The sequence below is a fragment of the Mesoplodon densirostris genome, chromosome 3 (genome assembly GCF_025265405.1).
Source record: "Mesoplodon densirostris isolate mMesDen1 chromosome 3, mMesDen1 primary haplotype, whole genome shotgun sequence".
NCBI classification, from domain to species: domain Eukaryota; kingdom Metazoa; phylum Chordata; class Mammalia; order Artiodactyla; family Ziphiidae; genus Mesoplodon; species Mesoplodon densirostris.
Window position 1 is genome coordinate 100,006,965 of NC_082663.1, and position 12,082 is coordinate 100,019,046.

The 12,082-nt window shown below is 34.0% G+C and overlaps 1 protein-coding gene across 3 annotated transcripts in view; it reads left to right on the forward strand.

Moving 5' to 3' along the window:
• Nucleotides 1–12,082, forward strand: part of DMXL1 (Dmx like 1) — a 138,544-nt gene that overhangs the window by 122,638 nt on the left and 3,824 nt on the right. For all 3 annotated transcript variants that reach the window (XM_060093277.1, XM_060093274.1, XM_060093276.1), the window contains 4 exons: nucleotides 77–169; nucleotides 2,534–2,625; nucleotides 8,117–8,169; nucleotides 10,538–10,755. In XM_060093277.1, coding sequence (XP_059949260.1) covers nucleotides 77–169; nucleotides 2,534–2,625; nucleotides 8,117–8,169; nucleotides 10,538–10,755 — 456 coding nt within the window. The remainder of the gene's footprint in view (nucleotides 1–76; nucleotides 170–2,533; nucleotides 2,626–8,116; nucleotides 8,170–10,537; nucleotides 10,756–12,082) is intronic.

Sequence of the window (12,082 nt, forward strand, 5' to 3'; positions counted from 1 at the left end):
ATTCACAGTGAGGGTAAGGGTAAATATGTGCTTTTTTATTTGTATTAAATACTTTTAAATATTTTTTTTCTCTAAGTTTGGAATAGTTGATGCTGATGGATACTTAAGTTTGTATCAAACAAACTGGAAATGTTGTCCAGTTACTGGAAGTATGCCTAAGCCATACCTGGTAAGCCAAGAATTCCTACCTTTAAAATTTTTTGAATTTTTATTTTAAAGAAACCAAGAATATATACTTGCAAGAAATATCAAAGCCAAAATATAAAATCTATCTAGTCCTGTGTATTCAATCACTTTACTATAAGTTTCTGTCCTTGTATTGTGTTGAAAATTACACTGTGAGGTATAAAAATCCTTAGTCTCTGGTAACTTGGAAAATAAACCTGTATGAAAGTACCTGGTTCTGATGGCAAGGGGAGATCAGATTTGTGATTACTCAGAGGCAGGGGTGGAGAGGGGAAATTGGATGGAGGCAGTCAGAAGGTATAAACTTCCAGGTAAAAGGTAAGTAAGTACTGGGTATGTAATGTACAACATGATTAACATAATTAACACGGCTACATGTTATATATGGAAGTTGTTAAGAGAGTAAATTCTAAGCATTTTCAGAACAAGGAAAAATATTTTTTCTTTTTCTTTCATTTTATATCTATGCGAGGTGATGGATGTTACTAAACTTATTTCGTGATGTATGTAAGCCAGAACATTATGCTGTACTCCTTAAATTTATGCAGTGCTGCATGTCAATCATTTCTCAAAACTGAAAGGAAAAAAAAAAACATAGAAAAGTAAAAAAATCTCACCAGAAAATGTAAATAAATAATAAAGCTAGTGGATTAGTCACTTGATAAAGACCAAAGTAGTAAAATTAATTAAAAATGCAATGATTAGTCAAGGGATAAATAAAATAAAAAGATTTAAAAAAAAAATAAAAAGAAACCTGTATAGAACCAACATGGTAACTCTGGAGACCCATGCAACCCATGAGTTACTCAAGCCCTTTTCTAGCCTCACTGAATGGCAGTGGCTATGATACCTAAAAAGAATTATCAACAGACCAGTGCATCTGGTTGTTTTTCTGCAGTTATTATCCCTTATGAACAAAGTAGAAAGGGTATCCTATAGCTGGTGCTATTTTCTTGCCCATCTCTTTAAAAAAAAAGATACATCTCTATTCAGGACCACACAGGTTTAGTGAACCTTCCGCAGCTTCATAGAACACTGAATTTATATTTGATGGATTCTTTAGTGAAGCCCTTTATAGGACTAAGCAATATCTATCAAGAAAGAAATTAAGAATATGGGTTAAAATTCCAGTAATTCATCCAAGGTTAAATGCTAGAATAAAGTACTGGTCTAAGTGAAAGCAAGCAAGGGAGTGTTGGTGAGGGTACCTTGAAAGAATATTTATTTTTCCTCATATTTTCATTCAGGCAGCAGATTAAATGTACAGGTGGGCCTTGAACAACACAGGGGTTAGGGACACTGGACACCTCACCCTCCCCAAGTTGAAAATCTGCATATAACTTTGCAGTCAGCCCTCCATATCCATGGTCCTGCATCCACAGATTCAACTAACTTTGGATCATGTAGTACTGTAGTATGTATTTATTGAAAAAAATCTGTGTGTCAGTGGACCCATGCAGTTCAAACCTGTGTTGTTCAAGGGTCAACTGTACAGGTTTATGTTTCTTAGGGGACTGCCTTTTTTTAAAACTTCTAAAAAGGCAAATTGGATTAAAAACGAACATTATTTGCTTTTGGGGATTAAAGTAGATTTTGTTTTAAAGACATATCATCTAGCCCAGCTGCAGTGGTGGTTGGGGGCAATGGGGAAGTGACTCACAGGAGAACTTTTTCATATGATGATTTTGACATATTTTAAAATTTTATTTTTATTGAAGAGAAACATCTGAACAGACATAAATTGGAAGCCTCTATAACTGACTAAACCTCTCATAGTAGTTTGTTATTGTTTGATGGAATATTGAGAAACATTGTAAATTTTCTAATTTGTTGACTATTAGTAATATGTTTTTATTCACATATTTGAAAAAGTATTTGAAAGCTTAAATATTTCTGAAAATAAATAATTCAGTCTGAGATCATCTAAAATGCTAGTTTTTGTTTTCTAAGACAAAAATTTTCACAAGTATTCTAAGAAAAATATTTGAAATTAACCTTTTGTTTCCCTTTGAACTTCTGGTTGAACAAAAGCGGAGGTCATAAAAGGTCATAACGTATGCATCTTATTTAAATGGTTCAGGGAAAGGGGTGTGTGTGTGTGTGTGTGTGTGAAAAAGAAGAAGAGGCAAAACAAATGTGCCAGAATGGTAAACATTGGTGAATCGGGGTAAAGGGTATATGAGAGTTCTCTGTATTACTCTTGCAACTTTTCTAAAATCTGTGGGGGAAAGAACACAAGGATTTAAGTAAGCCACAAATTACATGATCGCTTTTTGATTGATACATCTACCTGCTTATAAAATTGTTTGTGACAGCAATAAACATGTGTTGTTTATAACCATTCCAGACTTGGCAGTGTCATAACAAAACAGCCAATGATTTTGTCTTCGTTAGTTCCTCCTCTCTGATAGCTACAGCTGGTCTTTCAACTGACAATAGGTAAGAGATTAATTATAACTGAAATTGAAGTCTGTGTATGTATAGCTAAGCTTTATTTTTTAATTGCTTAATGTCCTTATATCTCAATAATGTTGTAATTAAACCTTTAAATATTTTTATTTAAAGAGACTTGTTTCTTAGAGCTTTTTTAGTGTTTTAATTGTAAAGCTAAGGAAATTCTGGTGACATTAAAGACAAAATCCATTCCTTCTGGATTTTTAGTATTCTAATGTTAAGACTTTAGTGTAGGATAAAATAATTTAATTGTTGGTAGAGTTTTTCTCCATATTATTTGCTATGTGTTAAGAAAGCTTGAGGCCAAAAAAAAAAAAAGAGTATTATTTATTGGCCATGCTATTTAGTTAAACCCTCACCACAGCTTTATTATATCACATTATCAATGTTTTCACAGTAAGAACACAAGAAGCTGAGAAAGACATGTTAGTTGTATAATAACTAGTAAGTGACAACCTGTCCCCATCTCCCCAAATAACTTAAATATGCAAAAAAACAAATCTCCTCCCTCCATGTCCAGGCACACTTTTTACTTCCCTCCTACAGCTGAGTTCTGAGATTAAGGCCTTCTGAGGTTGCTGAGCTTTTGTGTTTGTCCTGAGGCCTCACTTTACACTCAAAGTGGGAATTTTAGGAATACGGAGTTTTCAGCCCATTTTTCATAGAAATTCTTATACACATTTGTGCCTCCTTTGTAACTCACAGAATGGAGTAGAAGCTGCTCTCTTTTGTAGTAGGAATAAGTTTTCTTTGTACTCAAGAAAACTCGGTGTGTCCTGCTATTTATGTATGCAAGTCGAACTGTTAGATTAGAAAATCAGTGAATACAAAAAGTGGTTTCCGTATTCAGACTTCATATAGTACTCCTTGTAATTACATGTTAATCTAAAGTTATTCAGTTTGGGAAGCTATTAGGTTTTTTTATTTTTGTCTAAAAATTAATCGTACATAAATATATTGGTTTCTTGTATTTGATGCTTTATAAATTTAAGAACTTTCTGTATGAGCAAGGTTCAAGCGAGCTATAATGAGACATACTGCTTTTTTTCATTGAAGTATACTTGATTTACAGCATTATATTAGTTACAGGTATACAGCATGGTGATTCACTATTTTTGCAGATTATACTTCATTATTGGTTATTACAAGATAATTGTTATAATTCCCTATGCTATACAGTATATCCTTGTTGCTTATCTATTTTATATATATTAGTTTTTATCTATTAATTCCATATTCTTAATATGTCACTCACCCATCTTCCCCTCTTTGGTAACCACAAGTTTGTTTTCTATATCTGTGAGTCTGTTTCTGTTTTGTATATACAGTCATTTGTCTTTGTTTTTAGATTCCACATGTAAGTTATATCATATAGTATTTGTCTTTTTCTGTCTGATTTATTTCACTTAGCATAATATTCTCTAGGTCCATCTACATTGCTGCAAATGGCAGTATTTCATTCTTTTTTATGGCTGAGTAGTATTTTATTTGTGTGTGTGTGTGTGTGTGTGTCACATCTTCTTAATCCAGTCATCTGTTGATGGGCACTTGGGTTGCTTCCATGTCTTGGCTATTGTAAATAGTGCTGCTGTGAACATTTGGATGCATGTATCTTTTTAAATTAGTATTTTCATTTTTTCCAGATATGTACCCAGGAGTAAAATTGCTGGATCATATGGTAGTTCTATTTTTAGTTTTTTGAGGAACCTCCATACTGTTTTCCACAGTGGTTGTACCAATTTACATTTCCACCAGCAGTGTACAAGGGTTCCATTTTCTCTACACTGTCTCCAGCTTTTATTGTTTGTAGATTTTTTGATGATGGCCATTCTGACTGGTGTGAGGTGATAACTCATTGTTGTTTTTATTTGCATTTCTCTAATAATGAGTGATGTTGAGAATCTTTTCATGTGCCTGTTATACATCTGTATGTCTTCCTTGGGAAATTGTCTATTCAGATCTTCTGCCCATTTTTTTATTGAGTTTTTTTTTATATTGAGTTGTATGAACTGTATATATATTTTAAGTTTTAACCCCTTGTCAGTCATCATTTGCAAATATTTTCTCCCATTCAGTAGGCTGTCTTTTCGTTTTGTTGATGATTTCCTTTGCTGTGCAAAAGCTTTATGTTTAATTAGGTCCCATTTGTTTATTTCTGCTTTTATTTCTTTTGCCTTAGACTGATCTAAGAAAATATTGCTAAAATTTATATCAAAGAGTGTATTGCCTGTGTTCTCTTCTAGGAGGTTTATGGTTTTCCATTCTTACATTTAGGTCTTTAAACCATTTTGAGTTTATTTTTGTATATGGTGAACAGGAATGTTCTAATCTCATTATTTTATATGTGGCTGTCCAGTTTTTCCACCACCACTTGTTGAAGAGACTGTCTTTTCTCCATTGTATATTCTTGCCATCTTTGTCATAGATTAATTGACCATAAATGCTTGGGTTTATTTCTGGGGTCTCTGTTCTGTTCCATTGATCTATGTGTCTGTTCTTGTGGCAGTACCACACTGTTTTGATTACTGTAGCTATGTAGTATAGTCTGAAGTCAGGGAGTGTGATTCTTCCAGCTCTATTCTTTTTTCTCAACATTGCTTTGGCAATTCAGGGTCTTTTGTGATTCCATGTGAGTTTTAGGATTATTTTGTTCTAATTCTGTGAAAAATGCCATGGGTATTTTGATGGCGATTGCATTAAATCTGTAGATTGCTTTGAGTAGTGTGGCCAATTTAACAATATTAATCTTCCAGTCCTAGAGCACAAGATATTTTTCCATTTCTTTGTATTATCTTCAGTTTCTTTGATCAGTGTTTTTTATATTTCAGAGTATAGGTCTTTCACCTCCTTGGTTAAGTTTATTCCTAGGTATTTATTCTTGTTGATGTGATCTTAAACAGGTTGTGTTTTATTTTCTTTTTGTCATATTTCATTATTAGTGTATAAAAATGCAGATTTTTTAATATTGATCTTGTATCCTGCTCCCTTGCTGAATTCATTTATTAGTTCTAAATTTGGGGGGTGAAGACTTTAGGGTTTTCTATCTAAAGTATCATGTAATCTGAAAATAGTGACAGTTTTACTTCTTTCCTTCCAATTTGCTTTTTTTTTAATTTAAAAAAAATTTATTTATTTACTTTGGCTTCACCGGGTCTTAGTTGCAGCATGCGGGATCTTTAGTTGCAGCATGCAGACACTTAGTTGTGGCACGCGGACTCTTAGTTGTGGCATGCGGACTCTTAAGTTGCGGCATGCATGCAATATCTAGTTCCCTGACCAGAGATCAAATGCAGGCCCCCTGCATTGGGAACATGGAGTCTTACCCACTGGACTGGAAAGTCTTACCCACTGGAAGGAAAGTCCCCTTCTCTTCCAATTTGGATACCCTTTATTTCTTTTTCTTGTCTGATTGCTGTGGCTAGGACTTCCAGTACCATGTTAAATAAAGTGGAGAGAGTGGACATCCTTGTCTTGTTTCTGAATTTAGTGGGCAGGCTTTCAGCTTTTCACTGTTGTATGATGTTGGCTGTGAATTTGTCTTAAATGGCCTTTATTATGTTGAGGAATGTTCTCTCTATCCACACTTGGATGGAAGTTTTTATCATGAATGGACATCTCAGTAGACAGTTTTTCTGCATCTTTTGAGATGATCATGTGATTTTTATCTTTCCTTTTGTTAATGTGATGTATTACATTTATTGAGTTGCAAATGTTGAACTATCCTTGTGACCCCAGAATAAATCCAACTTGATCATGGTGTATGATGCTTTTTATGTATTGTTGGATTCGGTTTGCTAATATATTTTGTTGAGGATTTTTGTATCTGTAGTTATCAAAGATACTGGCCTGTAATTTTCTTTTTTTGTAGTATCTTTGTCTGGTTTTGGTATCATGGTAATGGTGGCCTTGTAGAATGAATTTGGGAGTGTTCCCTCCTCTTCAGTTTTTTTGGAATGGTTTAAGAAGGATAAGTGTTTGTTCTTCATATGTTTGGTAGAATTCCCCTGTCTGGTCCTGGACTTTTGTTTCCTGGCAGTTGGGTTTTTTGTTTTGTTTTGTTTTTTCCCTTACAGATTCATTTTCGTTTCTAGTGATCATTGTGTTCAAACTTTCTGTTTCTTCTTGACTCATTCTTGGCAGGCTGTATGTTTCTAGAAACTTGTCCATTTCTTCTAGGTTGTCTAATTTGTTGGTATATAACTGTTAATAGTATTATAATTCTTTGTATCTCTTTGGTATTGGTTGTTATTTCTCCTCTTTCATTTCTTATTTTGTTTATTTGGGTCTTCTCTTTTCTTGATGTGCTGGATAAAGGTTTGTCAATTTTGTTTTCTTTTCAAAAAATCAGCTCTTGCTTTTCATTGATTGTTTTTGTTTTTGTTTTTTTTTGTTTTTTTTTGTTTTTGTTTGTTTGTTTTTTTTTTTTTTTTTGCGGTATGCGGGCCTCTCACTGTTGTGGCCTCCCCCGTCGCGGAGCACAGGCTCCGGACGCGCAGGCTCCGGACGCGCAGGCTCAGCGGCCATGGCTCACGGGCCCAGCCGCTCCGCGGCATATGGGATCCTCCCAGACCGGGGCACGAACCCGTATCCCCTGCATCGGCAGGCGGACTCTCAACCACTTGCGCCACCAGGGAGGCCCTGTTGTTTTTTTTTTTTAATCTCTATTTTATTTATTTCCTCTCTGATCTTAATTTTTTTCTTCCTTCTGCTGACTTTGGGCTTTGTTTGTTCTTTTTCTAATTCTTTTAGGTGGTAAGTGGTAGGTTGTGTTGTTTATTTGAGAAGGCCTGTATTGCTATGAACTTCTCTCTTAGAATTGCTTTTGCTGCATCCCGTAGATTTTGGGTTGTTGTGTTTGCATTTACATTTGTCTCAAGGTCTTTTTTGATTTCCTCTTTGATTTTGTCATTGACCCATTGGTTTTTTAGTAGCATGTTGTTTAGTCTCCACGTGTTTGGGTTTTTTTTCCATTTTTTTTTTCTGGAGTTAATTTTTAGCTTCATACTATTGTGGTCAGAAAAAAATGCTTGATACAATTTCTATCCTCTTAAATTTGTTGAGGCTTTTTTTGTGACCTAGTATATAATATATTCTGGAGAACATTCCATGTGTGCTTAAAAAGAATGTGCATTCTGCTGTTTTAGGGTGTAATATTCTGTACATATCATTTAAGTTCAGCTGGTCTATTGTGTCACTTAACACCACTGTTACCTTACTTTCTTTCTGGATGATCTGTTCATTGATGTTAGGGGGTGTTAAAATCCCCTACTATTACTGTATTATTGTCTATTTCTCCCTTTATGTCTATTAGTATTTGCTTTATATATTTAGGTGCTCCTGTATTGGGTGCATATATGTTAACAAGTATAATCTTTCTGTATTGATACCTTTATCATTATATAATGTGAGACATTTATTTTTATTCTGTTGTTAACTTCTTATGTCATTCAATAAGTAATCTTTTTTTTTTTTTCAGAAACATATGTTTGTGGGACACTCTTGTAGCACCTGCCAATAGTTTAGTCCATGGTAAGTTTTGAAAGCATTTTATAAATCACAAATTCATAAAGTAAAAGTGATTTTTAAATGGATTTTTTTTTAATGACACACTTAGTAGCCTGTGAGGTTTATTTTTGACCATGGTGGCAAAGTTTAAAAGCAGAAAAAATGCTATATATGTAATTAACTCTTCACTGTACTTTAATGAAGGACAGTGCAGCACAGATAATATAAAAATCATTTGTTTTTACTTTGAATCTGATAGCACAGGTCATCATTGCGAACATCAGTTACAGTATTATATCCCCTCACACCACTCTTACTTAACTTTGTACTTGAAGTTCTAAATAAAGCAATAAGACAAGAAAAGGAAGTAAAAGTTATACATATTGGAAGGGAAGAAATAAAACTGTTTATGCACAGATTACATGATGGTGTAGAAAACCCCAAAGAATACAGAAAAAAAACTGCTGGAACTGATGTGCAAGCACAGCAATGTCACAGGATACCAGATCATTATACTAAAATTAGTTGCTTTCCTTTATCAACAATGAACAATTGGAATTTGAAATTTAAAAAAAAATTACCATTTAAAATAGCACCCAAAATAATGAAATACTGAAGCATAAATCTAAATATGTATAGCATCTGTTGTGAAAAGCTACAAAAAAAGTAAAAGAAAAAAAGATCTAAATAAATGGAGAGATAGGCCATCATGTTCACAGATTGTAAAACTTGATATTGTTAGGATGTTACTTCCTCACAACTTTATAGATTCAGTGGAATTCTAATTAAACCCCCAGCAATCTGTTTTATATATATCAACAAACTGGTTCTAAAGTTTATGTAGAGAGGCAAGAGACCTAGAATAATGCATACTGAATAAAAACAAACTTGGAGAACTCACATTACCTGATTTCAGGACTCACTATAAAGCTACAGTAATCAAGCCATTGTGGTACTGGCTGAAGAATAGACACAGATTAGAGAGCCCAGAAATAGACCCACACATAAATAGTAGACTCATTGTTAATAATGGCACAAAGATAATTCAGTGGAGACAGATAGTCTTTCAACAAAAAGTGCTAATAACAATTGGGTGCTTATATGTGGAATAATGAACATAGGTACAAACCTTACCCCTTTCACAAAAATTTACTCAAAATGATTCATGTAAAACATGTAAAAACAAAACTGTAATACTTCTAGAAGGAAATATAGGAGAAAAGCTTGGTGACCTTGGGTTTGGTAATGAGATTTAGATACAACACCAAAAGCACAATCTATTAAAGAAATGATATATTCAAGATTTTTAAAAATTACCATTTTTCTCAGTACCTGAATAGCAAATAAGCATATAAAAGATGCTCAACATCAATAGTCATCAGGGAAATGCAAACTAAATTCACCATAATTTATCATACTACTCTGTATACTGAAATGGCAGAAATTAAAGATTCTAGACTACTAAGTGTTGGTGAGGATATGGAGAAACTGGAACCCTCATGATTTGCTGATAAGAGTATAAAACAGTACAACTCCTTTGGAAAACTGTTTAGCAATTTCTTAGTAAAGTTAAACATGCACGTAGCATGACCCAGTAATATATAGTTTTACATATATACCCAAGAAAAATGAAAACACATGTCCACAAATAGACTGGTATTAGGAATGTTCTTAGCAGCTTTATTTATAATAGCCAAAAACTGGAAACAACATAAATGTCCAACAGGATAACATGGTATATTTATGTAATAGAATACTATTCAGAATTAAAAAGCATGACCTACTGATACATGAGACCTACTGATACATGAGACAACATCTAAAATGTTATGTTAAAGAAAAGCAGGCACAAAAGAATATATACTATAAAATTCCATTTATGTGAAGTTCAAGAATTGGCAAAACCAATTGGATAGAAATCAGAATAGCGATTGCCTTTGAGGGAGAGGCATGAGGGAACTTTCTGGGATGATGCAAATGGCTGTGTTAAAAGCCGTATTTGGTACAGGGCTAATTTTGCCCCTCTATTGAGGCAGTACCCTTCTCAGTACTCTATACAATGCCTTGTGAATTATGAGGGTTTTTTCCCAGTATGGCTGGTGGAAATAGGAACCCAGATCAACTTGGGTTCCCCTTTCTTATGCCACGGCCAGAAAATACTCTATAGGCAATAAGCTGGGGCAGTTATGTTGGTCACCCAGTTTGTTTCCCATTTTGCAAAGATCATTCTTCATTGCTTAGTGACCGGTGTCTCAAACCATTGTTTCCTGTATATCATTTGATATTTTAATTGTTTTAGGCAGGATGGCAAATCTAATCTATCATTCTACCTTGGCCAAAAGCCAGAAGTCTGTTTCTTATACTATTAAATAGTTTTTACTTTTTTTTCCAGCTTTTACTTGTCATGATAGCGGAGCCACTGTTTTAGCATATGCTCCAAAACATCAGCTACTAATCTCAGGTGGCAGAAAAGGCTATACATGTGTTTTTGACCTTCGGCAACGACAGCAGAGGCAGCTTTTCCAGAGCCATGATTCTCCTGTTAAAGCCATTGCTATTGATCCAACTGAAGAGTACTTTGTTACAGGATCTGCTGAAGGCAACATAAAGGTAAATACAGTAATGCCACAATATCTATTACAATATGAAAAGAAATCTTTAGAAACCTCAGATCTTTAATCATATTGATGACACCAGTCTCTTTAAATAATAGAAATATTAATTCCTCTGTAGTCAACAAGGTTAATTGCTATTTAATAAGTCTTTTAATGAATGAAATAAAATATTTAACTTGAAAAAATGCCTGTTTTTCAGTTGTTTTCAAATATGCTTAACTAATGCATGTGAAAGAACTGGATTTTCCATGGATATGAACATATTTCAGACATTAGAATTAGTCTTGACTCCATGTTCAGAGTTACTGAATTCAGTTTCAGGGGCTGTGAGATATACTGACATTTTCCCTTATCCCAAATTTCTCCCCATTTTGTCATTCATAGTATCAGCATCCAAACAACTCAGTGCCTGATTCAAGAATTCTGATGTACCTGGATAAGCTCTGCCTGTAACAGTCCTTCTCAAACTCCACTGTGTTTCAAACTTAGAAGTTTGAATGTTAAGCAGCTTGTTAAAAATGTTAAGCACCTTGTTAAAAATGCATCCCACTCCAGAAATACTGTTGCTAGGTCCTATCCCAAAAATACCCATTTGGTAAGTCCAAGGCTCAGGAATGTGCATTTTTGGAACACAGAAATAGTGGTTTTGATGGAAGGTTCTCTGGCTACACTCAGAAGGATCTGCAGGGATAAGACTAGTCCCTAAGTTACTCTAATGGTCAGCAACCCACTGGAGGAGTCTAGTTTCTTAGAATCCATTAATTTAAGTGGTACTGAGTACTTAGTACAGGTAAGTTGGACTCCTTTGTTAGAACTTCCATATTGTTTTCATAATTCTCAGCCAGAGAAATTGAAGAATTTCAAAAAGGTTTTTCTTAAATATATACACCAGCTTCCAAACAGAATTCTTTTTTTTTTCCAGTTTGAAGCTATTTTCTTATTTGAACTGCCCTCAGTTTAGAATAAGTCGTACTATGTTTTAGATTATTTAGATTAGTTTGTACTTTCATTCTGAGGTTTATTATTTAATTAAGTTATAAGATTTCATAGTATACCAGGTAGTATTCAGGACTTACAATTTAACAATCATGTCTAGAGTAATATGAATTAATGAATTTCTTAGGGAAAAGAAAGAAATATTTTTTTAAAATGTGATGTCAAAACATCAGAAAGTTGTAATAATTTATGTTGCAGCTGGAATATAGTTTTGACTGGTCTGAAGGCCTCTAGGTGTTTGGTACTTTTCTCTTTCCAGTGGTTCTGATCCCTTGGTGGGTACTGTATATTATGGGGAAAGAATTACCCCACTATACAACTACACA